Source organism: Lithobates pipiens, unplaced genomic scaffold, assembly GCF_037356315.1.
Source record: "Lithobates pipiens isolate NorthernLeopardFrog02 unplaced genomic scaffold, aLitPip1_a1.2 Scaffold_8, whole genome shotgun sequence".
In the NCBI taxonomy this organism is placed as follows: Eukaryota; Metazoa; Chordata; class Amphibia; order Anura; family Ranidae; genus Lithobates; species Lithobates pipiens.
Window position 1 is genome coordinate 691,315,619 of NW_027507903.1, and position 26,270 is coordinate 691,341,888.

At 50.7% G+C, this 26,270-nt stretch overlaps 1 protein-coding gene across 2 annotated transcripts in view; it reads left to right on the forward strand.

The window, feature by feature from the left end:
- LOC143962389 (C-type lectin domain family 4 member K-like) overlaps positions 1–26,270 on the forward strand; it is a 44,789-nt gene that overhangs the window by 7,136 nt on the left and 11,383 nt on the right. For both annotated transcript variants that reach the window (XM_077471675.1, XM_077471676.1), the window contains 10 exons: positions 59–154; positions 236–292; positions 571–642; positions 1,250–1,324; positions 2,403–2,498; positions 2,899–2,955; positions 4,949–5,044; positions 11,969–12,025; positions 15,383–15,454; positions 17,043–17,117. In XM_077471675.1, coding sequence (XP_077327801.1) covers positions 59–154; positions 236–292; positions 571–642; positions 1,250–1,324; positions 2,403–2,498; positions 2,899–2,955; positions 4,949–5,044; positions 11,969–12,025; positions 15,383–15,454; positions 17,043–17,117 — 753 coding nt within the window. The remainder of the gene's footprint in view (positions 1–58; positions 155–235; positions 293–570; positions 643–1,249; positions 1,325–2,402; positions 2,499–2,898; positions 2,956–4,948; positions 5,045–11,968; positions 12,026–15,382; positions 15,455–17,042; positions 17,118–26,270) is intronic.

Below are 26,270 nucleotides of genomic sequence, written 5' to 3' on the forward strand. Positions count from 1 at the left end.
GTTCTGGGTCATCCTCACGCATTGGTTGGGATAAATTCTGGTTCTTTGTCTCCGGCAGGTCAGGGGGTGGATCAGACAGAACAGAACATGGAGGTGAAGCTGAGGAATCTGAGTCTAGGAGTGGACTCCAGAGTGGAGAAACTGTCCCAGGATGGTAAGATGGACCTCAGAAGGTAGATACTATGTGATGGGGGGGGTCTGGTCTCCTCACCTTATCAATGTTCTTCTCCTCTAGATTCCAGGATGATGGAGAAACTGACTGACATTGGGACCTACATTAAGGACATGAGAGGTGAGTTGGGGCAGGACTGACGAGGAAAGTACAAAGATCTAAACGCCAACAAACATATTAAAAACAAAGTTTGCTGGTAAATTCTGGACATTGTTCTTCTGTACCTCAATCATTTGAATAATCAATAAATGAGAAGAAACAAAAACAAAGTTCATACATTGAGAGAATGTGATCTATCCAGGATAAAAGGGGATATGTGTATAGTACAGAGGTCTATATTGTCATATAGATGAATGCATGTACAGAATACGTTTATAATGGTTTTCCTCTCTTCATAGCTTCCAGTGTAATCACTAAAATAAATGGGGTGGAGGCTTCTGTGAACCGGATTTTATCTGATGATGTAACAGGTAATGGCGCGCTCCAAGATGAGACATGAAATGTGTATTTTTGGGGGGCAGTAGATCATTATATGAAAATCTCCAAACCATTGTCCCAACCTTGGACCATAAAAGTGGTGGGAATTACATGAGAATGGGAGTGGTTTTCATAAATATGGGTGTGTTTAGCCACGTTTGGGCTGTGCTTGAAATTCCCACTGCGGAGGTTTAAACTTTTCAGACTGGAGATGGCAAAATGCGATATTTGGCCAAACCTTTCCCTTTTCACACCATACAAAATCACATAAGGGTCTTTCCTCGATCTCCTAAAAGACGGTTCCTTCCTTGAAAAAACTGTATTTTGTTGTTTCTGGGGTTCTGGACCAATTTTTTTTTTAGACCAACGTCACCTCAAGCAATGCTAATGAGCTATGATTGTACTGAATGCCCATCTTGAATGGGACCACCTGGTGTACTTTTTCCTCAGGCTTTAAGCAGTCCTGAACTGACATTTTGTGGTGATATAACTGCCACATCCAAAGTTATTAGAAAAAGAATGTCTCCATGTATGTATATACTATGGAGGGTCTGAAGGACATGTACACAGCAGACTGATAGGATGTATTTTATATTACAGCTTCTCTTGGAAAAGACATCCAGAGGATTTTGGAAGCCATTACGGGACTGAGAGACGAGGTCAAGAAAGAAAACAGTAAGTTTACTTATTCCAGGAATCAGAACATGTATTCACCAAACTCTTATTTTCCAGAACAAGCTGAGCTCATCCTTCTGGCTCCATGATGACACCTCTGATCCAGTCTGCCCTCCCTCAATTACATTTTCAGGATGAGGGCATTTAGTCACTTGGGCTTTGGGTGTCTCTTTGGGGTCTGGTTCTGTTTTCAGGTACAGGGCCAGTCTGTAATCTCTCTGTGGAGTGATGGGTAATTGACAGCTCTCATTCCTTCTTTTTGCACTGATGTATTATTTCCTTTCTGTAAATGTTTGCCACACTAATTGTTTGCAGTGTTGGGTGGACAGGATTCTGATAGGTTGTTGGGAGTGTTGGGTGGATAGGGTGCTGACAGGTTGTTGGGAGTGTTGGGTGGACAGGGTAATGATAGGGTGTTGGGAATGTTGGGTGGACAGGGTACTGATAGGGTGTTGGGAATGTTGGGTATACAGAGTGCTGATAGATTGTTGGGAGTGTTGGGTGGACAGAGTGCTGATAGGTTGTTGAGAGTGTTGGGTGGGCAGGGTGCTGATAGATTGTTGGGAGTGTTGGGTGGACAGAGTGCTGATAGGTTGTTGAGAGTGTTGGGTGGGCAGGGTGCTGATAGATTGTTGGGAGTGTTGAGTGGACAGAGTGCTGATAGATTGTTGGGAGTGTTGAGTGGACAGAGTGCCGATAGATTGTTGGGAGCGTTGAGTGGACAGAGTGCCGATAGATTGTTGGGAGTGTTGAGTGGGCAGCAAGGTGCTGATAGATTGTTGGGAGTGTTGAGTGGACAGAGGGCTGATAGATTGTTGGGAGTGTTGAGTGGACAGAGTGCTGATAGATTGTTGGGAGTGTTGAGTGGACAGAGTGCCGATAGATTGTTGGGAGTGTTGAGTGGACAGAGTGCCGATAGATTGTTGGGAGTGTTGGGTGGACAGGGTGCTGATAGATTGTTGGGAGGGGACAGTAGAGGTATATCTGGGTAGTTGAATGATATTGGGGAATCCAGGGTGGGAGCAGTCTCAGTATGCGTCATCTGTTGGGATAAATTCAGTTTTTTTTTCTCCGGCAGGTCAGCGAGTGGATCAGATAGAGCAGAACATGGAGGTGAAGCTAAGGAATATAACTCTAGGACTGGACTCCAGAATGGAGAAACTGTCCCAGGATGGTAAGGTGGAAACAAGATATACCTGTGCTCAGATCCCAATAGTTTATCCATGCATATAATCTACCAGGTATTAAAGGGGTGTGGCCACATATTAACACTAAAAATACTGGATGAACCCTCTGCATACTGCTACACCCTTTCAAGCAAACTTTGTAATAAAAAAACAGGGATATTGAGTTCACACATATCGCAATACATGTTTAAGCTGACCAATTGCCTCAAAGTAATCCCTCTTTAGCAATATACATATCGCTATTTTATTTTTTGTGAAGTTTTCTTGAAAGGGTATAGCAGTGTGCAGAGGGTTCATCCAGTATTTTTAGGATGGTAAGATCTGAGGGGAGACACTATGTGACGGGGGGTCTGGTCTCCTCACCTCATGAATATTCTTCTTCTCTAGATTCCAGGATGATGGAGAAACTGACCGACATTGAAACCTTTATAAAGGACATGAAAGGTGAGCTGGGGCAGGACTGATGAGTGGAGGGTATAAACATCATCTAAAGGTGAACAAACATATTAACAACAAAGTTTGTTAGTCCATCATGGACATTGTTCTTTTGTACCTCAATCTTTTGAAAACTCAATAAATGAGATGAAACATAAAAACAAAGTTCATACCAGGATTCACCGAGAAAGTATAGAGTGCTGAAAGGTTGCTGGAAGTGTTCAGTTAAAAGACTGCTGATAGGTTGTTGGGGGCGTTGGGTAGGCAGGGTGCTGCGTGCTTCATTGCTTCAGCCAATCAGGGCTTCCACTGCACTGTGCAGCGTATGGAGTTGGCGGGCCGAACAAGCGGTTGAATGCCCTGGCAGTTTGGGTGTTCACCGAAGGGACAAGCAGCCAATGTTACATAGTAGGTGAGATTGAAGAAAGACACAAGTCCATCAAGTCCAACTTATGTGTGTGATTATATGTCAGTATTACATTGTATATCCTGTATGTTGTGTGATTATATGTCAGTATTACATTGTATATCCTGTATGTTGTGTGATTATATGTCAGTATTACATTGTATATCCCTGTATGTTGTGATCGTTCAGGTGCTTATCTAATAGTTTCTTGAAACTATCAATTGGGTTTTGGGTGGACAGGGTGCTAATAGGTTGTTGGGAATGTTGGGTGGACAGGGTGCTGATAGGTTGTTGGGAATGTTGGGTGGACAGGGTGCTGATAGGTTGTTGGGAATGTTGGTTGGACAGGGTGCTGATAGGTTGTTGGGAATGTTGGGTGGACAGGGTGCTGATAGGTTGTTGGGAATATTGGGTGGACAGGGTGCTGATAGGTTGTTGGGAATGTTGGGTGGACAGGGTGCTGATAGGTTGTTGGGAATGTTGGGTGGACAGGGTGCAGATAGCTTGTTGGGAATGTTGGGTGGACAGGGTGCCGATAGGTTGTTGGGAATGTTGGGTGGACAGGGTGCTGATAGGTTTTTGGGAATGTTGGTTGGACAGGGTGCTGATAGGTTGTTGGGAATATTGGGTGGACAGGGTGCTGATAGGTTTTTGGGAATGTTGGTTGGACAGGGTGCTGATAGGTTGTTGGGAATGTTGGGTGGACAGGGTGCTGATAGGTTGTTGGGAATGTTGGTTGGACAGGGTGCTGATAGGTTGTTGGGAATGTTGGGTGGACAGGGTGCTGATAGGTTGTTGGGAATATTGGGTGGACAGGGTGCTGATAGGTTGTTGGGAATGTTGGGTGGACAGGGTGCTGATAGGTTGTTGGGAATGTTGGGTGGACAGGGTGCAGATAGCTTGTTGGGAATGTTGGGTGGACAGGGTGCCGATAGGTTGTTGGGAATGTTGGGTGGACAGGGTGCTGATAGGTTTTTGGGAATGTTGGTTGGACAGGATGCTGATAGGTTGTTGGGAATATTGGGTGGACAGGGTGCTGATAGGTGTTTGGGAATGTTGGTTGGACAGGGTGCGGATAGGTTGTTGGGAATGTTGGGTGGACAGGGTGCTGATAGGTTGTTGGGAATGTTGGGTGGACAGGGTGTCGATAGGTTGTTGGGAATGTTGGGTGGACAGGGTGCTGATAGGTTGTTGGGAATGTTGGGTGGACAGGGTGCTGATAGGTTGTTGGGAATGTTGGGTGGACAGGGTGCTGATAGGTTGTTGGGAATATTGGGTGGACAGGGTGCTGATAGGTTGTTGGGAATGTTGGTTGGACAGGGTGCTGATAGGTTGTTGGGAATGTTGGGTGGACAGGGTGCTGATAGGTTGTTGGGAATGTTGGGTGGACAGGGTGCTGATAGGTTGTTGGGAATGTTGGGTGGACAGGGTGCTGATAGATTCTTGAGAATGTTGGGTGGACAGGGTGCTGATAGATTGTTGGGAGGGGACAGTAGAGGTGGGTGATATTGGAGAATCCAGGGTGGAGGCAGTTTCAAGGTCCTCCTTGGTATCACTCATCTGTTGGGATAAATGCTGGTTCTTTTTCTCTGGCAGGTCAGTGGGTGGATCAGATTGAGCAGAACATGGAGATGAAGCTAAGGAACCTAACTCTAGGACTGGACTCCAGAATGGAGAAACTGTCCCAGGATGGTAAGGTGGAAACAAGATATACCTGTGCTCAGATCCCAATAGTTTGACCATGCATATAATCTACCAGGTGTTAAAGGGGTGTGACCACATATTAACACTAAAAATGCTGGATGAACCCTCTGCACACTGATATACCCTTGACTAGTGTAGTCTGAATGTTCCCCTTATACTATTCCTTATCTATTAGAAACGAGACCACACCATAGGTTGGAGTAAACTGGCCACAACAGCCTTTATTAAACATAACTCAAAATTACTCCAATAACTTGTAAATATGAAAATATATAAATATATAAATATATAAATATATAAATAACTTTATTAACATTAAACCACATTTCAATTAACATTAACTGCCCATTCTGGTGATCTCTGACGGTGACCACACTTAAACCAATACCCAATCACTGCGGTACACCTGACCAACTTCCCAAAGGCCTCCACCTGTGACCGGTCGGAGACAACTTCCGCCAGTGAACATAACCGTATTCCCTCCAACGTTCAGGAATACCCAGAGGGGCCGATCGTTAGATGAGCCCCCCACACCCTCAGATCCCTTCTGAGTACCTGTCTACCGTCAGAAACCACCAGAAGACACACCGCCAACACGAAAAACTTTCAGCTGCCGTGACAACCGACGAAACCTGCAAAAGAAGAAAAAGACCAGCAACAAAAACGCCACAAGACAAACACATAACAATAGGGCGGGAGGGTGGGAAAAACTGCCTCCTCTGTGTCACACTGTGCTCCGAATGATTCCTTAAAGCCACACCTCTCCCTTTTATGTGACCCCTCCCCTACACTGAACTTGTTTCCTGCAAACCTTTTCCTGAACTCCACCCATAAAGCTTAACCCTCTGTGTCCCTCATCCACACTGTCATGTCCAGCACTCCTTATATCATTGCATTCTTAATCCGTGCTTCTCTGGACTAGTGTAGTCTGAATGTTCCCCTTATACTATTCCTTATCTATTAGAAACGAGACCACACCATAGGTTGGAGTAAACTGGCCACAACAGCCTTTATTAAACATAACTCAAAATTACTCCAATAACTTGTAAATATGAAAATATATAAATATATAAATATATATAAATATATAAATATAAATAACTTTATTAACATTAAACCACATTTCAATTAACATTAACTGCCCATTCTGGTGATCTCTGACGGTGACCCCACTTAAACCAATACCCAATCACTGCGGTACACCTGACCAACTTCCCAAAGGCCTCCACCTGTGACCGGTCGGAGACAACTTCCGCCAGTGAACATAACCGTATTCCCTCCAACGTTCAGGAATACCCAGAGGGGCCGATCGTTAGATGAGCCCCCCACACCCTCAGATCCCTTCTGAGTACCTGTCTACCGTCAGAAACCACCAGAAGACACACCGCCACAGCCCGAAAGGGTGACCCCCTCAACCTTGAGGGCCGCCCCACACCCGAAGAGCTTTCTGTATGCCCTCCTGTAAGCCAAAGGACCAGAGGTCAATCCCCACATCCGATAGATGAACGCCATCCCGCCTAAGATAAAGCCCAACATTCACCTCCAATTCCCTGTGTCTCACCACAATGCCCCCGTTCTGCACTACAAACCGCCCAACAACCTTATTAACCCTAATCCTAGTTTTCTCAAGGCTGGCTAAAGACCTGGCCCCCCGCCACACCGTTCTGGCCACAATGTCCGACCACACCAAAATGGTGCCCGGGAAAAGGACTCGCATGCGCAACACATCAGCCTTGATATCCGCCAAAATGTCCTTCACTTTCCGAACTCCCAGGTCATTGCCCCCCGCATGAACAACCAGCACATCCGGGGGCCTATCCCTCAAAGCGAAGCGCTCCACCTCCCTCATGACACGCTCCCACCTCATGCCCGGGAAACCCAACCACATCACCCTGGCCACCTCCCTGGGGATACCCAATTGCCTGCCTGCCTGCTGGTAGAGAATCACCTCTCCTGGCCCCCCAGCACACGTACGAATGCCCCAGGATCCAAACGAGGCGTTGAGAACCTCCATCTGGAATGAAAACAAGGGAAATAACACAACAACCAAAGGAATGTAAACAAGCACAGTCCTCCCCCTCATAAATCCCACAGCAAACAACCCCCAGCCGCACCCTCCTTACCCCAGTAGCAACTGCGGCCGGACATAGGACCGGAACCTCCGGGACTCCCATCTACCAATCCGGCGAACCACCGCCTCCTCCAGCCCACATCGAGCCGCTTCCGTGGCCGCCCCAATCCGAAAAGAGTGGGACGCGTAGTCCCGCTCATCCAAACCCACCGCCCTCAGGCATTGCCGAAAGACCGACACAAACTGAAAACGGGATAGAAAAGAGCCCTCCTCGTGCACCAAAAAGGGGCCCGCCCCCACAGGCCGTACTGCCCGGAAAGCCCGTACTGCCGCCACCGGGCACACCACCGAGCCCGGCAGGGCGAGCAGCGTAATCGCTACTCCCTTGCCCCGTTGATCAGTCTTAGACCTACGCAACCGTATACTCACCCGATCCGCAACCACCTGCACATCCTGATCCAACAGACCCCCAGCCACCCGTTTTGAGCGACACACCAACTCCCCAATCCTAAAAGCCCCATAAAACGCCAACGAAAACGCCGCCGTAAACAGAACGGTCTCGTAAGCAGACGAGCAAACGTCCACCAGCCGAGAACAAATTGCCACCAAATTGTCAAATGACACCGGCCGGCGCGCATCCCTACCCGTCCAACCCCTCCTGTACCCCTTCAACGTTTGCCTAACCCAAAAATCCTTCGTCCCGTCCGGCTCCCCCCACAGTTTAAACAAAAAGGCCAACCCCGCCAGCTTCCGCTCAATAGACGCGGGAGACAGGCCCGTCTCAATGTTCCGGGCAACCCAGTACAATACCACCCAGCGCCGGTCGGAGCCCCGACCGGCCACTCCAACCTCCCGCAGGAACGCCCACCATTCCGCCCACACTCTAGAATAGGCGGACCATGTAGCCTCACTCAACGACCTTTTTAACCAACCTGCGGCGATTCCAAGGGAAGTTCCCACATCCACCCGGGGCATGGCGCCCCCGACTCCTCCGCTCCCGGCGCCAGCTGCCGGAACTTGTCCCACTGAAAACGAGAGAGCGAGTCAGCCAAAGAATTCTCCACCCCAGGTATGTGCACAGCATAAGCGTAAACATTGAGCCGCAAACAGCGAAAGACCAGGTGTCGCAGCAGCCGGATGACCGGGGGGGAGGAAGCAGTCATCCGATTGAGGACCTGGACCACCCCCATGTTATCGCAATTGATGCGCAACTTCAAATTACGAAACTCCGCCCCCCACAGCTCCAATGCCACCACTATCGGGAACAATTCTAGCAAAACCAAATTGCCCAACAACCCCGCAACATCCCAGGAGCGTGGCCAAGGTTCCGCACTCCACCGACCCCGGAAAAATGCCCCATAACCCGTTGAGCCAGCCGCGTCAGTAACCAACTCCACATCGAAGTTGCTCACTGGCCCCGCCATCCACATAGCCCGCCCATTATACGACTCCAAAAATTCATGCCAAGCCCGCAGGTCCTCCCGGTGTTCCCTTCGCAAACGCACAAAGTGGGTAGGGGCGGTCACCCCGGCAGTGGCCCCCGACAGCCGTCGGCAGAACACACGGCCCATAGGGATGATCCGGCAAGCGAAATTCAGCTTGCCCAACAGGGACTGCAGGGCCCGAAGCTGAACCTTCGGCCGGCCCAGCATGCCTGCCACCTCCGCCTGTAGATCCCGTAATTTATTCTCTGGCAAGCGACACTCCATTGCCATAGAATCAATCACTATTCCCAAAAAACTCAATTCCGTCACCGGGCCTTCCGTCTTATCCCCCGCCAACGGCACCCCGAACCTGCCCGCAATGTGCTGCAACGTGGACAGAAGAATCGCACACACATTGGAGGCAGGCGGGCCCACGCACAGAAAGTCATCCAAATAGTGGATGACCGACTCCAGGCCCGAAACATCTCTCACCACCCATTCCAAAAACGAACTAAAAGCTTCAAAATAGGCGCATGAAATGGAACAACCCATGGGCAGGCACAAGTCCACATAAAACTTGCCCCGCCAATGGCATCCCAACAACCGGAAGCTGTCCGGGTGGACCGGCAGAAGGCGAAACGCCGATTCCACATCCGCCTTGGCCATGAGAGCCCCACGACCATACCGCCTGACCCACCGTACCGCCGCGTCAAAAGACGTGTAGGAAACCGTACACGCCTCCGGATCAATGAAATCATTGACCGACCCCCCTTTCGGGAAAGACAGGTGATGAATCAAGCGAAACTTCCCCGGCTCCTTCTTAGGAACTACACCCAACGGGGAGACCACCAGGTCCCCCCACGGCTGCACTTCGAAAGGCCCACCCATCCGGCCCAGCGCCACCTCTTTACCCAATTTTTCATCCACAACCCCCGGGTGATCTAAAGCCGATCGCAAATTCCTGGCCAACGGCGGCACCTCTCCCAAAGAACAGGGAATCCTAAAACCGTCCCGAAAACCCAGAATCAACCCACGCGCCGCAGCCCCATCCGGATACCTATTTAGGAAAGGAAGCATCCTTCCCAGGTTCACCGGCGTCATCCCTTTTGTGACCGGCGGCACTGGCACGCTGACCTTTTTTGAAACAGCGAGACAGGGGGTGGGTGCCGCCGCACCCGGAGCACTCATGCTTGAAACGGCACGCGCCTCCGAATTTACAAGCCCCTTCATTAAAGGGCCAGCACACCCCCCACTTCTTTCCGGCCGGCAGTCCCGAGGAAGACGCACTCCCGGCCCCCCCCTGAAGAAACGGAGTGGGCGCCCGCGGAGCAGACATAAGCCTCATCCAGAGGCTTATGTCCTTGTGATCCCACCGCAGGTCAGCCCGCACCGCCTTACGCTGACGAAACTGCTCATCATAGCGCAGCCAAGCCAGCCCTCCATATACACGGTGAGCCTCCCCAATCGCGTCCAGGTAACAAAATAACGCCGAGCAATGCTCGGGGTTCTTTTCCCCTATCACGCTAGCCAAGATAGCGAACGCCTGAAGCCAATTCGCAAATGTGCGCGGGATCAGCCGATACCTACGCTTTTCCTCGTCGTCCTTCTTGGAACTGTCCGGCTTAACCCTGTCCAAATTAAATTTCTCGAGGGGGAGCAAGGAGAAAATCTCTACATACTCACCCTTGCCGATCTTGTCCCGCACCTCCTGCTTCAAATGCGCCCCCAACGGGCCTTCGAAACAAACATAGACTTCGCACCGGGCAGCATCCGCGATCCTAACCAGGTCAGAACGCGCCCCCGGGTCCGCGGGCACCGGGGGGACCCCCGAGCCCACAGCCCCCGCATCCATGCTCCCCGACACCGCAGCAGGCGGTGCATCCCGCGCAGGAATGACCTCCGCCCCCCCGGCCCCCCCCACAGTACCCATCCAGGGGGCCACCTGAGGCGACCCGGAGCCCCCAGCAAACCTACCAACCAGGGCCTGCAGCCCCCCCAATAGCTCCTGCAACTGACCTGACGGCCCCCCCGGGGCCACAGGCCCCGCCCCCTGCGCTGAACCTGCCGCAACCCCCACCAAGACGTCCCGGGATCCCGTGGGCACCGCACCCCCCTGCGCCGCCCCCATCAGATCCCGCAAGGCATCCGCCAGCAACGTAGACTCCCGCAACTTACCCGGGCCCCCAGGGGCCTTGGCGACCGGTACCGGTCCGGGTGCAGAAAAGGACCCCTCCTCCTCCTGGGACAGCTCGCTCTCCGAACCGACCTCTCCCGTGCGCACCGGGGACGCAGCAATCCCCCTGTGCTCCGCGCGGTCCATCCGGTCCCTGCGATCCGGGACTGCAGGCAATGTCCTCCTCCCCCCGCCGCCCCCGGCATGCCGGCGTCTAAAACCAGCCCTGCCAGGCACCTTGGCAGCCTTCTGCGACCCCCCCTCCCCCCCCTCCAGCACGCGACCCCCCCGGAGCGCCCCCCTCCCCCCCACCGCGCGGATGCTGGCCCCAGACCCAGCATGCCGCAGATCCCCCGCCACGTGCTCCCCCCCTTGGCCAGCCGACCCAGAGCCATCCACACTCCCCCCCACCTCCACCGGGCCCCGTGCGGTCCCGGCGCCATCTCCATGCGGCCGCGAAGCCCCGCCCCCCTCCGTTCGGCGGCGCAACGACCGCCCGGACCAGGGGGATCCGACAACCTGTCGTTTCGCCGGGGGACCGATCGGTCCACCCCCGGGCTCCGGGAGTCACGAGGCGGCCGAGGAGTAGGCCCAGGAGAAAAACGCGCCGGAGGCCGAGACCTCCGCGCGCGCAGTGGAACCTCACCTGTCCCGCCGCCGTCCACATCGCCATCCGTCAGGTCACCCACACGTTCCCGCAGCCAGTCCGCACCGTGCACCTCCGCCGCCCGTCGAAGCCGCGCGAAGAGTCCCTCGAGGTCCGCCATAGCAGAGGAGCAGCGAAAAAAAACTGCCTCCTCTGTGTCACACTGTGCTCCGAATGATTCCTTAAAGCCACACCTCTCCCTTTTATGTGACCCCTCCCCTACACTGAACTTGTTTCCTGCAAACCTTTTCCTGAACTCCACCCATAAAGCTTAACCCTCTGTGTCCCTCATCCACACTGTCATGTCCAGCACTCCTTATATCATTGCATTCTTAATCCGTGCTTCTCTTTCAAGCAAACTTTGCAATAAAAAACAGGGATGTTTAGTTCACACATATCGCAATACATGTTTAAGCTGACCAACTGCATGAAAGTAATTTAGCAACATGTGTGAAATGTTTTAGCAAAGTTTTCTTGAAAGGTTATAGCAGTGTGCAGATGGTTCATCCAGTATTTTTAGGATGGTAAGATCTGAGGGGAGACACTATGTGACGGGGGGGTCTGGTCTCCTCACCTCATGAATGTTCTTCTTCTCTAGATTCGAGGATGATGGAGAAACTGACCGACATTGAAACCTTCATAAAGGACATGAAAGGTGAGCTGGGGCAGGACTGATGAGTGGAGGGAACACACATCCAAGGGTGAACAAACATATTAACAACAAAGTTCAATGGTTCGTCATGGACACTGTTTTTTTGAAAACTCAATAAACAACATACCAGGATCATACCAGGATTCACTGAGAAAGAATCTAATGTAATCTCTCCTGGTGGTCAGGATAAACAGATATGTGTATAATACATGTAGCACTGACCCCCGAAGGAGCTTCGCTCTCCTCCTACGACACACTCACGCGGTGCTTCATGTAGGAAGACGAAACAGGCGTAGACTCCTCTGGTTGCGCAATTTTGCAGGCTTTTCTGCAGGGCTCCTCCCACACTTACGCACCACAGTGAAAGTCTTTTGCTTTAGTCAAAATGGTGCAGTCCAAAAAAAACTTCACCATCTATTCCAATAAACTCACATGTATGTCTTCTCCGTTGTGAGAGGTAACGGCAAATCCTGGACGAGCCCCCATGTGTAGCACTGACCCCCGAAGGAGCGGCTGTTTTTTTCTGGGCTTACCGATTCCCACCTCCAGCTCATAACTCGTCGTTCTTGTCTAGGGGTTCCCGAGGTTGATGGCCCAGTAACTGCAGAGACCAACACTTGACTTCCTTTTTAGGATTTTTATTTGCATAAAACAGTTGAACAAAACTCAGTCTTTCAGTTGGGAAAGAGGGTATAAGGATGAAGTATAACTCGGGTACTTTGGAACTGCTGACTTCAACAAAAGTCTCTCTTTAGATAATCCAGGGAATAGCCACTCGCAACTGGATTCTTTAACTGTTGGATAAATCCTTGCTTGTGGATCTAGCAGCCAACAAGTGATTTTAGCTTAACAAAATCTCTGCCACAGACTTGGTTGTAAAACTTTAGATGCTCATAGAAACTTAGTTGCAAACGGAAGGATAGAAGTAGGAACTTTCTTACTGTACCAGTATCTTGCAGCCGGTCTGGCGATACTGTAAGAAATGTGGATTAAATTAGTGTCCATCACAGCTCAGCTTCCAGGCTCTTACCGAGCAGCCAGCCTCGTGCGTGGCCCTCTTACTGAAGAGTCCTCCCCTGGTTGCATGTAGAGTTGCTGGGCCTCTCCAAACCCGAGATGGCACCGGAACACTTTAGAATCCTCCTTTCAGTTACTGTGCCTCGGACTAGCCAGTTTCGAGGCTCCAAAACAGATGGATCCGCACCCCAGGCCATGAGGGCCTCTGGGGGCTGGTCAGGAGGACCAGGACCACGGAGTCAGCAACAACTTCTGGACCGGAACCCAGAACCACATGACTTCAGCACCTTAAAGTGGAAGTAAACCCATCGATTTAAACAGTTAAAAAAAAGGCATGCCGGGAATGCTAACTGCACATTGGCTGTGCTCTCAGCCAAACTATCAAACCATCCAATGGCTGGTGTCATAACGAATCACATGTGCAGCACCATAGCAGTTGCAGATTAAACAGAGGCAAAGATGGCAGCTTCCTTGGCTGAAAACGATAGGGGAGTTTACTTCCACTTTAAGTACCCTCTCCCGGAACACACAGTGAGACAAACGCACCCACTGATTGGCTCAGAGAGAGAGAGATTGATACCCAATGCATCCAACCAGACTGCGTTCTAATGCCTCTCAGAGGTGCAAACCGCAACTATGACCAGGTAGAACCTTAGCGCAGCCCAGCCAAACTGATGCCAAAATACAATTTCGCATAATTAACCCCAAGACTCAACTACAGTCCAGAGAAAAAAACGAAATTTACAGACATAGCGTGTACTCATCAGGAATACCGGCGCTACATACACAATTATCAAACAAATAAAAAACAGGCACTAGTTGTCCACTTATGTAAATAAGCCAGTATTTTAATTGCAATATTCAAAACCTCATTAAGTACCGTATTTATCGGCATATAACACACACTTTTTTCCCCTTAAAAGCAGGGGAAAATCATGGGTGTTATACGCCGATCCCCCGAAATTCTGAGCCTCTGGGCGGCTTTCAGCCGCCTTCGGCCATCATCTGTGGCTTTCGGCCGCCTTCGGCCATTCTCGACAGCTTCCGGCTGCCTTCGGCTCTTCTCAGCGGCCGAAAGCTGCCGAGAATGGCCGAAGGCGGCCGAAAGCTGACGAGAAGAGCCAAAGGTGCCGGAGGTCCACCGAAAACTACCGCATGCTGCCAATATACACATCCGGCTCTGTATCTCGGCGGCGCATTTAAAAAAAATAAAAAACAAATAGCAAATAAAATAGACAAGGCTGCAATGGGGGACAAGACTGCAATGGTGGACAAGGCTGCATAAGGCTGCAATGGTGGACAAGGCTGCATAAGGCTGCAATGGTGGACAAGGCTGCATAAGGCTGCAATGGGGGACAAGACTGCATAAGGCTGCAATGGGGGACAAGACTGCAATGGTGGACAAGGCTGCATAAGGCTGCAATGGTGGACAAGGCTGCATAAGGCTGCAATGGTGGACAAGGCTGCAGATGACACTGATGGGCATATAAATGTAAGTTTTTTTTTTCCCCCTTAAACTTCCCTCCTAAAAGTTTTTTTCCTTAAAATTCCCTCCTAAACTTGGGGTGCGTGTTATACGCCGGCGCGTGTTATACGCCCATAAATACGGTAATCCTTTAAAGTCCCCATCACATTACATAATCAAAGAGACACAAAAACAGTCCCAATCCACCATCCTCCTGTGGAAACACGTATAGTGACTTATTCTTCATAAAAGGTGAATGAGTGATATGTCCACGTGCTCGGGTGAAATTCACACTCACCAGATATATATGTGGCTGACGAAGCTCTTAAGAATTTTCAGAAGCTTTTAAGAATGATCTCTATGGAGAATTAACATTCGTGACCTGGCAATCTGGAAATGCAGTGCACAATTCTCTTCTTCTTTAATGGGATAATAATGAAGCTGCTTTGGTGGTGATGGAGTTATTGCAAACAAATATTCAAAGGCTTTTTTTTTTCAAGTGATATCAAGAATAATAATAATAATAGTGCTAAATGAAAAACGCAAAAAGAAAAGCGTGAATCAACACTCACTAAAATCCTACTAACACAAAATTAGCAGAAGGAACCCGAAGGGTGGCGCTAAAGAGCTGAAAAACCTAGTACATCACTACGTTCGTAATTGTTGGCCAACATTTGTGTGACCGTGTGTATGCAAGACAGGTTGGAGCCAACACCCTTCAAACAAAATTCCATGGTTTTGTCTTCGGAAAGTCCGATCGTGTGTACGGGGCATAGGACTAAAACTAAATCAAAATTTGCTGCCAATACTAACACTGATAGTCATGTAGGTTAGTAAATGTACAGAATACGTTTCTAATGGTTTTCCTCTCTTCACAGATGCCGGAGTAATTACTAAAATAAAAGGGATGGAGGCATCTGTGAACCGAATTTTATCTGATGATGTAACAGGTAATGGCACGCTCCAAGATGAGACATGAGATATGTATTTGAGGGGCAAGAGATCTTTATATGAAAATCTCCAAACCATTGACCCAACCTTGGATCATAAAAGAGGCAGGAATTATATGGGAATGGGAGTGGTTTTTCCAAACATGGGTGTTGTTTAGACACGTTTGGGCTGTGCTTGGAATTCTCAGTGCAGTGGGCTAAACTTTTCAGAACGGAGATAGCAAAATTTGATATTTGGCCAAACCTTATCTTATTTACACCATGCAAAATCAACTGAGGGTCTTTCCTTGACCACGAAGTGGTGGTTCCTTCCTTGAAAAAATTTTATTTTCTTGTTTCTGTAAGTCCTGGCTCCTTTTTGTAGACCAAATTCACCTCAACCAATTCTGATGAGCTACGATTGTACTGAATGCCCATCATGACTGGGACTGTGCCCAAGATGATGAGGGTGGCCTCTTGTACAATTCCTTTCCAAGCACCCCTGGTAGTGGAGACAGGCACTGCTAGGGCAGTGGAAGGGCGCAGGTGCCTGGAAGCTGTAGAAGTGAGCTGTAGCTTGGAGACACAGGACTCCTTCCAGTGGTGGCGTGGAGTCCGGTTACACGCCTTGTTCAGCGGGAGCCAGGCAGACAGGTGCAGAATCAGGATTGGTTTCATGGTTGGGAACAGGCAGATGCCGGTAACGTGCTGGCAGTGCTGTACCAAAATCAGGAGGTGGAAACGTAGTCAAAAATCCAAGCCGGAGTTGGTAACATAAACAAGAAGCACATATAGCAGGCAGGACTGATCCAAGAGAGGTGTGAGACGTAGCCGGGTCAGGAACAAGGTTAGCAGACATGGATAAGAGTCAGGGCCGGTTCACACTGCAGGCGATGCGAGGCGACACCGACTTGCGTCGCCGCGACCTGCCGTGACCTCAGCGGCAACTTGCAGATGACTTCTGTATAGAAGTCAATGCAAGTCGCCCCGAGGTCGCCCAGAAGTAGTACAGGAACCTTTTTTCTGAGTCGGAGCGACTCGAGTCGCTCCTCTCAGAACGGTTCCATTGTACAGAACGGGGGAGACTTGCCAGAGCGATGCGAGGCGAGTCGTGTCGCCTCGCATTGCCCGCAGTGTGAACCGGCTCTCAGGAACACAGGAAACAAAGCCAAAGACAACCCAGCACTGAAGGCACTGAAGGCAGGCAGACTCTCAGTTTAAATAGTCTGCTGGGCGCCAATATCTGTGGATGCTTGTGCACACTCATATGTACGTGCACGTGCTCCAGTGCTCCAGTGCTCATTCTAGTCCTCTGCTTGTGACTCTGCACATGCACATTAGAATTAGCACTTGCTGCACAGGAATTATCAGCTGCTGATGCGTAAGAATGAGCACCTGCAGCACTAGATCACTGACAGACTGAAAGAAAAAATACTCCACCTGGTATTCTTTCTTCTCAGGCTTTAAGCAGTCCTGAACTGAAATTTAGTGGTGGTGTAACTGCCACATCCAAAGCTCAGAAAATGAATGTTCCTGTTTTGGTGCATACTATAGAGAGGTCTGAAGGACATGTACACAGCAGACTGAGAAGATGTTCTTTATATTACAGGTTCTCTCGGAAATGACATCCAGAGGATTCTGGGAGCTATTGCGGGACTGAGAGATGAGATCCGGAAAGAGAACAGTAAGTTTATTTAATTTCAGGAATCAGAACATTGACTCACTAAACTGTCATTTCCCAGCAAGCTGAGCCCATCCTTCTGTCTCCATGATGAAACCTCTGATCCAGTTTGTTCTCCCTGGGCTTACGTGCCACCTCAATTACATTTTCAGAATGAGGGCATTTAGTCATTTGGGCTTTGGGTGTCTCTTTGGAGTCTGGTTCTGTTTTCAGGTACAGGGCCAGTCTGTAATATCTCTATGGATTGATGGGTAATTGACAGCTCTCATTCCTTTTTTTTTGCACTGATGTATTATTTCTTTTCTGTAAGAGTTTGCCACATTAATTGTCTGCAGTGTTGGGGGACAGATTGCTGATAGGTTGGAAGTGTTGGGTGGACAGGGTGCTGTTAGGTTGTTGGGAGTGTTGGGTGGACAGGGTGCTGATAGGGGGTTGGCAGTGTTGGGTGTACAGAGTGCTGATAGGTTGTTGGGAGTGTTGGGTGGACAGGGTGCTGATAGGATAGTGCTGATAGATTGTTGGGCGTGTTGGATGGACAGAGGGCTGATAGGCTGTTGGGAGTGTTGGGTGGACAGGGTGCTGATAGGTTGTTGGGAGTGTTGGGTGGACAGGGTGCTGATAGGATAGTGCTGATAGATTGTTGGGCGTGTTGGATGGACAGAGGGCTGATAAGCTGTTGGGAGTGTTGGGTGGATGCTGATAGGTTGTAGAGAGTGTTGGGTGGACAGAGTGCTGATAGGCTGTTGGGGGTGTTGGGTGGATGCTGATAGGTTGTAGAGAGTGTTGGGAGGACAGAGTGCTGATAGGTTGTTGGGAGTGTTGGGTGGATAGAGTGCTGTTAGTCTGTTGGGAGTGTTGGGTGGACAGAGTGCTGATAGGTTGTTGTGAGTGTTGGATGGACAGAGTGCTGAGAAGTTGGGAGTGTTGGGTAGACAGGGTGCTGATAGATTGTTGGGAGTGTTGGATGGACAGAGTGCTGATAGGTTGGGTGGACAGGGTGCTGATTGATTGTTGGGAGTGTTGGGTGGTCAGAGGGCTGATAGATTGTTGGGAGTGTTGGATGGACAGAGTGCTGATAGGTTGGGAGTGTTGGGTGGACAGGGTGCTGATTGATTGTTGGGAGTGTTGGGTGGACAGAGGGCTGATAGATTGTTGGGAGTGTTGGGTGGACAGAGTGCTGACAGGTTGGGTGGACAGGGTGCTTATAGGTTGTAGAGAGTTTTGACTGGGCAGGATGCTGATAGATTGTTTCGCGTGTTGGGTGGACAGAGTGCTGACAGGTTGTAGAGAGTGTTGACTGGGCTGAGTGCTGACAGATTGTTGGGTGTGCTGGGTGGTGAGAGGGCTGATAGATTGTTGGGAGTGTTGGGTGGACAGAGGGCTGATAGATTGTTGGGAGTGTTGGGTGGTGAGAGGGCTGATAGATTGTTGGGAGTGTTGGGTGGTGAGAGGGCTGATAGATTGTTGGGTGGTGAGAGGGCTAATAGATTGTTGGGTGTATTGGGTGGACAGTGTGCTGACAGGTTGTAGAGAGTGTTGACTGGGCTGAGTGCTGATAGATTGTTGGCAGTGTTGGGTGGTGAGAAGGCTGATAGATTGTTGGGAGTGTTGGGTGGACAGAGGGCTGATAGATTGTTGGGAGTGTTGGGTGGACAGAGGGCTGATAGATTGTTGAGAGTGTTGGGTGGACAGAGTGCTGATTGATTGTTGGGAGTGTTGGGTGGACAGAGGGCTGATAGATTGTTGGGAGTGTTGGGTGGACAGGGCTGATAGATTGTTGAGAGTGTTGGGTGGACAGGGTGCTGATTGATTGTTGGGAGTGTTGGGTGGACAGAGGGCTGATAGATTGTTGGGAGTGTTGGGTGGACAGAGTGCTGACAGGTTGGGTGGACAGGGTGCTTATAGGTTGTAGAGAGTTTTGACTGGGCAGGATGCTGATAGATTGTTTCGCGTGTTGGGTGGACAGAGTGCTGACAGGTTGTAGAGAGTGTTGACTGGGCTGAGTGCTGATAGATTGTTGGGAGTGTTGGGTGGACAGAGGGCTGATAGATTGTTGGGAGTGTTGGGTGGACAGAGGGCTGATAGATTGTTGGGAGTGTTGGGTGGTGAGAGGGCTGATAGATTGTTGGGTGGTGAGAGGGCTGATAGATTGTTGGGTGTATTGGGTGGACAGTGTGCTGACAGGTTGTAGAGAGTGTTGACTGGGCTGAGTGCTGATAGATTGTTGGCAGTGTTGGGTGGTGAGAAGGCTGATAGATTGTTGGGAGTGTTGGGTGGACAGAGGGCTGATAGATTGTTGGGAGTGTTGGGTGGACAGAGGGCTGATAGATTGTTGGGAGTGTTGGGTGGACAGAGGGCTGATAGATTGTTGGGAGTGTTGGGTGGACAGGGCTAATAGATTGTTGAGAGTGTTGGGTGGATAGAGTGCTGACAGGTTGGGTGGACAGGGTGCTTATAGGTTGTAGAGAGTTTTGACTGGGCAGGATGCTGATAGATTGTTGGGCGTGTTGGGTGGTGAGAGGGCTGATAGATTGTTGGCAGTGTTGGGTGGTGAGAGGGCTGATAGATTGTTGGCAGTGTTGGGTGGTGAGAGGGCTGATAGATTGTTGGGAGTGTTGGGTGGTGAGAGGGCTGATAGATTGTTGGGAGTGTTGGGTGGACAGAGTGCTGACAGGTTGTAGAGAGTGTTGACTGGGCTGAGTGCTGACAGATTGTTGGGCGTGCTGGGTGGTGAGAGGGCTGATAGATTGTTGGGAGTGTTGGGTGGTGAGAGGGCTGATAGATTGTTGGGAGTGTTGGGTGGTGAGAGGGCTGATAGATTGTTGGGTGGTGAGAGGGCTGATAGATTGTTGGGTGTATTGGGTGGACAGTGTGCTGACAGGTTGTAGAGAGTGTTGACTGGGCTGAGTGCTGATAGATTGTTGGCAGTGTTGGGTGGTGAGAAGGCTGATAGATTGTTGGGAGTGTTGGGTGGACAGAGGGCTGATAGATTGTTGGGAGTGTTGGGTGGACAGAGGGCTGATAGATTGTTGGGAGTGTTGGGTGGACAGGGCTAATAGATTGTTGAGAGTGTTGGGTGGATAGAGTGCTGATAGATTGTTGGGAGTGTTGGATGGACAGAGTGCTGACAGGTTGGGTGGACAGGGTGCTTATAGGTTGTAGAGAGTTTTGACTGGGCAGGATGCTGATAGATTGTTGGGCGTGTTGGGTGGTGAGAGGGCTGATAGATTGTTGGCAGTGTTGGGTGGTGAGAGGGCTGATAGATTGTTGGGTGGTGAGAGGGCTGATAGATTGTTGGGAGTGTTGGGTGGTGAGAGGGCTGATAGATTGTTGGGAGTGTTGGGTGGACAGAGTGCTGACAGGTTGTAGAAAGTGTTGACTGGGCTGAGTGCTGATAGATTGTTGGGAGTGTTGGGTGGACAGAGGGCTGATAGATTGTTGGGATTGTTGGGTGGACAGGGCTGATAGATTGTTGGGAGTGTTGGGTGGACAGGGTGCTGATAGATTGTTGGGAGTGTTGGGTGGACCGAGTGCTGATAGGTTGGGAGTGTTGGGTGGACAGAGTGCTGATAGGTTGGGAGTGTTGGGTGGACAGAGTGCTGATAGGTTGTAGAGAGTGTTGACTGGGCTGAGTGCTGATAGATTGTTGGGAGTGTTGGGTGGACAGAGGGCTGATAGATTGTTGGGAGTGTTGGGTGGACAAGGTGCTGATAGATTGTTGGGAGTGTTGGGTGGACCGAGTGCTGATAGGTTGGGAGTGTTGGGTGGACAGAGTGCTCATAGATTGTTGGGAGTGTTGGATGGACAGAGTGCTGATAGGTTGGGAGTGTTGGGTGGACAGAGTGCTGATAGGTTGGGAGTGTTGGGTGGACAGAGTGCTGATAGGTTGTAGAGAGTGTTGACTGGGCTGAGTGCTGATAGATTGTTGGAAGTGTTGGGTGGACAAGGTGCTGATAGATTGTTGGGAGTGTTGGGTGGACAGGGTGCTGATAGATTGTTGGGAGTGTTGGGTGGACAGGGTGCTGATAGATTGTTGGGAGTGTTGGGTGGACAGGGCTGATAGATTGTTGGGAGTGTTGGGTGGACCGAGTTCTGATAGGTTGGGAGTGTTGGGTGGACAGAGTGCTGATAGGTTGGGAGTGTTGGGTGGACAGAGTGCTGATAGGTTGTTGGGAATGTTGGATGGACAGAGTGCTGTTTAATGTTGAAAAATGTAAAGTAATGCATTTGGAGGACAAAAACATGAGCGCAGGTTACCAGGGAGAGAAGCTCTGGAGGAATCCAGAACGGAGAAGGATCTAGAGGTCCTAGTTGATGATAGACTCAGCAGTGACTTGCAATGCTAAGCCATAGCAAGAAAAGCCAACAATATTAGCATGTAAAAAAAAGGGAATTCGCTCTGGAGATAAAATGATAATCCTGACACTTTAGAAAACCCTGGTTTCAGCCACATCTGCAGTGTCTTCTGTCCAGTTCTGGTCTCCAGTCCTCACAAAAGATGTGCTGGAACTGGAGAGAGTCCAGAGAAGGACGAAAAAGTGGACTGGAGGAGCTCAGTTATGAGGAACGACTAAAAACATTAAACATATTCTCTGAGGAGAAGAGACACCTGAGAGGAGATATACCAGCTTAGGGATAAAACTGTTCAGTCTCAAGTTGCTTAAACAGTTAAGGAACTTTCTATTGTAGATTTACTGTTATGCCCCGTACACACGAGCGGACTTTTCGACATCCAAACTCCGACGGACTGAGTCCGGCGGACTATCCGATCGTGTGTGGGCTGCAACGGACTTTAGCGAAGCTAAAGTCTGACGGACTTTAGAAATGAAGCATGCTTTAAATTTTCCCGACGGAACTCCGCCGGACCCGGTCCCCTTTGAAAAATCCGCTCGTGTGTGTGCTACTCCGACGGACTAAAACCGACGCTAGGGCAGCTATTGGCTACTGTCTAGGAACTTCCTACGTCGAATCCAGTCGTACGTCATCACGTTCGACTCCGTCGGAGTTTGGTGTGATGGTGTGTGGTCAAGTCCGTTCGGTCGAAAAGTCCGCCAGAACTCCGTCGGAACTCCGGCGGAACTCCGGCGGAACTCCTTTGGAGGTCTGTCAGACTTAATCCCTCTCGTGTGTACGGGGCATTACAGGGCAGCCTCCTGTGCAGAACCATGTATATATATGTGTTTCTGTACTTTCGCCTAGGGGGGCAGGTGCTCATGCTGGCTGGCCGCTTCTGCTGTGATTACTCACAGCAGAAACGGATCTGCGGGTGTCGGGCACTGGATGTCCACCGGCACCTGCCGATCATCAGGCAGAGACACAGAATGGAGCTCTGCCTATGAAAACAAGGCAGATCTTCATTCTGACAGGGGGGAAGGGATGGATTTTGTGTCCCTGCAAAGCAGGGAATAAAATCCACCACTACCCTGAGTAAAAGCAGCTCACATAGTACAGAAAAACACTGGTTAGGCACACTGGAAATGTTTGGTGGATGGGGTGCTGATGGGGTGTGTTGGGAGAATTGGATGGTTTGGATGCTGATGAGTTGTTGGTAGTGTTACCCCCTTACCCTGGGCCTCCAGAACTGCCACAGATGTGGGTCAGACTTCTTGGACCCTCTGTCCGGTTGCCAGCGCTTCAGCTGGGTTGGTGTCATCATTCTGGGGCGTCTTCTGCTGCTGAAATGCCTTTTTTTCTGGTACTGTCTCCCAGGTGCACAAATCCTTGTTGGGGAGGGGGAATGGCTGCTTCCCTTCCCTGCATCTCTGAACTCCACTTGAGTGCTTCAATCAGTACACTGCTTCCTCCAGTCTGGACCTTCAGATAGCAGATATTACAGCCAAATATACATCACTAGCTGACACTAGCTTGTAGGAAAATGTAATGTTTATTTAAACAAGAATACAGACTTTTATACACTTTAGAAGGAGGTCCCCCCCCCTCCTGATCATATTACCCTAACAATACAAACTGGAACCAGAAACATAAATTAACATGAGCTAATTATGATGCTGATAGGTTGCTGGGAATGTTAGGTGGATGGGGTGTTGATGGGTTGTTGGGAGTATTGGATGCTGATGGGTTGTTGGTAATGTTAGGTGGATGGAGTGCTGATGGGTTGATTAAAATGTTTGGATGGGTTGTTGGGATTTGTCATGGAACCCTGTCACACTCCGGTAGAGTGCTTCCATCAGTACACTTCTTCTTCCAGTCTGGACCTTCAGATATCAGACATTACAGCCAAATGTACAACACTAGCATGGAGGAACATGGAATGTTTATTTAAACAAGAATACAGACTTTTATACACTTTAGAAGGTGGTCCCCCCCCCCTCCTGATCATATTACCCTAACAGTACAAACTGTAACCAGAAACATAAATTAACATGAGCTAATTAAGTAATCATTTAACCAGCCTAGGTGGCTCAGAGGTATGACCTTTCAGGTCAGCCTTGCTGTCTTCTGCCAACACAATCCTCATTATCATAAGTATAAACACAGAACACCTTCACACAATAGCTGGAGTCCCCAGTAGCAGATGGACCATCTCCTACATTGTACAGTGGCCAATGTGATCAGCTCTTTCAATTAACATGTTGAGTTCAGAATCAACCAAACCAGGAAAAGTCTTTGTAGATTTCCTGGGAGATATTGTAGATAAATATTACTTTTCCATTTTAAGTAATCCAGGCTACATTTTCTCAATCACAGGGTGACTTAGACATAGGAGGTGCATGGGGAGCTGAAACAAGGGTTTACAAACCTCTCTAAGGCCGCGTACACACGGGCGGACTGTTCGCCCAACCTTGTCCGCTGAACAGTGTTTGGGCGGACAGTCCGCTCGTGTGTGGGCTTTCAGCGGACAGTTTCAGCGGACAGTTGGACGGACAAAGTCTTTCGGAAATTCCGAAAAACTGTCCGCTGAAACTGTGTTTGAGCGAACAGTCCGCCCGTGTGTGGGCCTGTCCGCTGTACTTTCGAAATGAGCGGACTGTTCCCGCTCGGAAAGTCCGCCCATTTCGAGCGCGTGTACAGGTAGGCGGGGCCCGCGAAGGAGACGTCGCGGGCTCCGCCGCCTGGAATGGGCTTAAAGGGGAACCCCAACGCCGAAAAAAATCGGCGTGGGGGTTCCCCCAAAGTCCACACCAGACCCTTGTCCGAGCACGCTACCCGGCCGGCCAGGAAAGGGGGGCGAGCGAGTGCGCCCCCCCTCCTGAGCCGTACCAGGCCGCGTGCCCTCAACATGGGGGGTGCCTTGGGGAAGGGGGGGGCCGCGCGGCCCCCCCACCCCAAAGCACCTTGTCCCCATGTTGATGAGGACAAGGGCCTCTTCCCGACAACCCTGGCCGTTGGTTGTCGGGGTCTGCGGGCGGGGGGCTTATCGGAATCCGGGAGCCCCCTTTAAGAAGGGGGCCCCCTGATACCGGCCCCCCACCCTATGTGAATGAGTATGGGGTACAATGTACCCCTACCCATTCACCTGTGAAATAAAGTACAAAAAAAAACACAACACAGGGAAAAAATATTTTATTGCACAGCTCCGGGGATCTTCCGTCTTCGGGGGTCTTCTCGCCGGACTCCTCCGCTATCTGTGTGTAGCTCTTTTACTAGCGGAGGAGTCCGGCTTTCTTCCTCCCCGCCGCCGGCCTCTTCTCCCGACTTCGGGGGTCTTGTCCCCCTCTTCGGTTCTTCTGCCGGGCCACCGCGCCTTCTTGTAGCTCTTTTACAGGCGGTGGCCCGGTCTTCTGTCGCCGCTGTCGTAGTCGTCGCCGCCGCCGCCGCCTTCTGTTCTTGTTCTTCTTCTTGTTCTTCTTCTTCTTCTCCTGGAGATGTTGACTCGACGATCTCTCCGGCCGGAATGCCAGAGCCGCGCTGTGCGGTCACTTATATAGTGACAATGGGGCGGTGTCACATGGTATATGTCACATGGGTTGGTCACATGGGTTGATGTCACATGGGGACTATGACATCGTAAGGGGGCGGGGTCACCATGTGACCAACCCATGTGACATATACCATGTGACACCGCCCCATTGTCACTATATAAGTGACCGCACAGCGCGGCTCTGGCATTCCGGCCGGAGAGATCGTCGAGTCAACATCTCCAGGAGAAGAAGAAGAAGAACAAGAAGAAGAACAAGAACGGAAGGCGGCGGCGGCGGTGACGACGACGACAGCGGCGACAGAAGACCGGGCCACCGCCTGTAAAAGAGCTACAAGAAGGCGCGGTGGCCCGGCAGAAGAACCGAAGAGGGGGACAAGACCCCCGAAGTCGGGAGAAGAGGCCGGCGGCGGGGAGGAAAAAAGCCGGACTCCTCCGCTAGTAAAAGAGCTACACACAGATAGCGGAGGAGTCCGGCGAGAAGACCCCCGAAGACGGAAGACCCCCGGAGCTGTGCAATAAAATATTTTTTCCCTGTGTTGTGTTTTTTTTGTACTTTATTTCACAGGTGAATGGGTAGGGGTACATTGTACCCCATACTCATTCACATAGGGTGGGGGGCCGGTATCCGGGGGCCCCCTTCTTAAAGGGGGCTCCCGGATTCCGATAAGCCCCCCGCCCGCAGACCCCGACAACCAACGGCCAGGGTTGTCGGGAAGAGGCCCTTGTCCTCATCAACATGGGGACAAGGTGCTTTGGGGTGGGGGGGCCGCGCGGCCCCCCCTTCCCCAAGGCACCCCCCATGTTGAGGGCACGCGGCCTGGTACGGCTCAGGAGGGGGGGCGCGCTCGCTCGCCCCCCTTTCCTGGCCGGCCGTGTAGCGTGCTCGGACAAGGGTCTGGTGTGGACTTTGGGGGAACCCCCACGCCGATTTTTTTCGGCGTTGGGGTTCCCCTTTAAGCCCATTCCAGGCGGCGGAGCCCGCGACGTCTCCTTCGCGGGCCCCGCCTACCTGTACACGCGCTCGAAATGGGCGGATTTGCCTCCTCCTTACGTGGGCGAGTCCGTTCATTTCAAAAGTTGAGCGAACTGTTTGCCCAACCTTGTTCGTCAAACAGTCCGCTCGTGTGTGGGCAAGTCCGCTCATGCAAATTTTGAGCGGACTGTTTGCCGAAACTGTTTGACGAACAAGGTTGGGCAAACAGTCCGCGCGTGTGTACGCGGCCCAAGTCATTCTGGGTTCCACCAGCCCCCCGCCCAAATTGAGTCCCGTCACA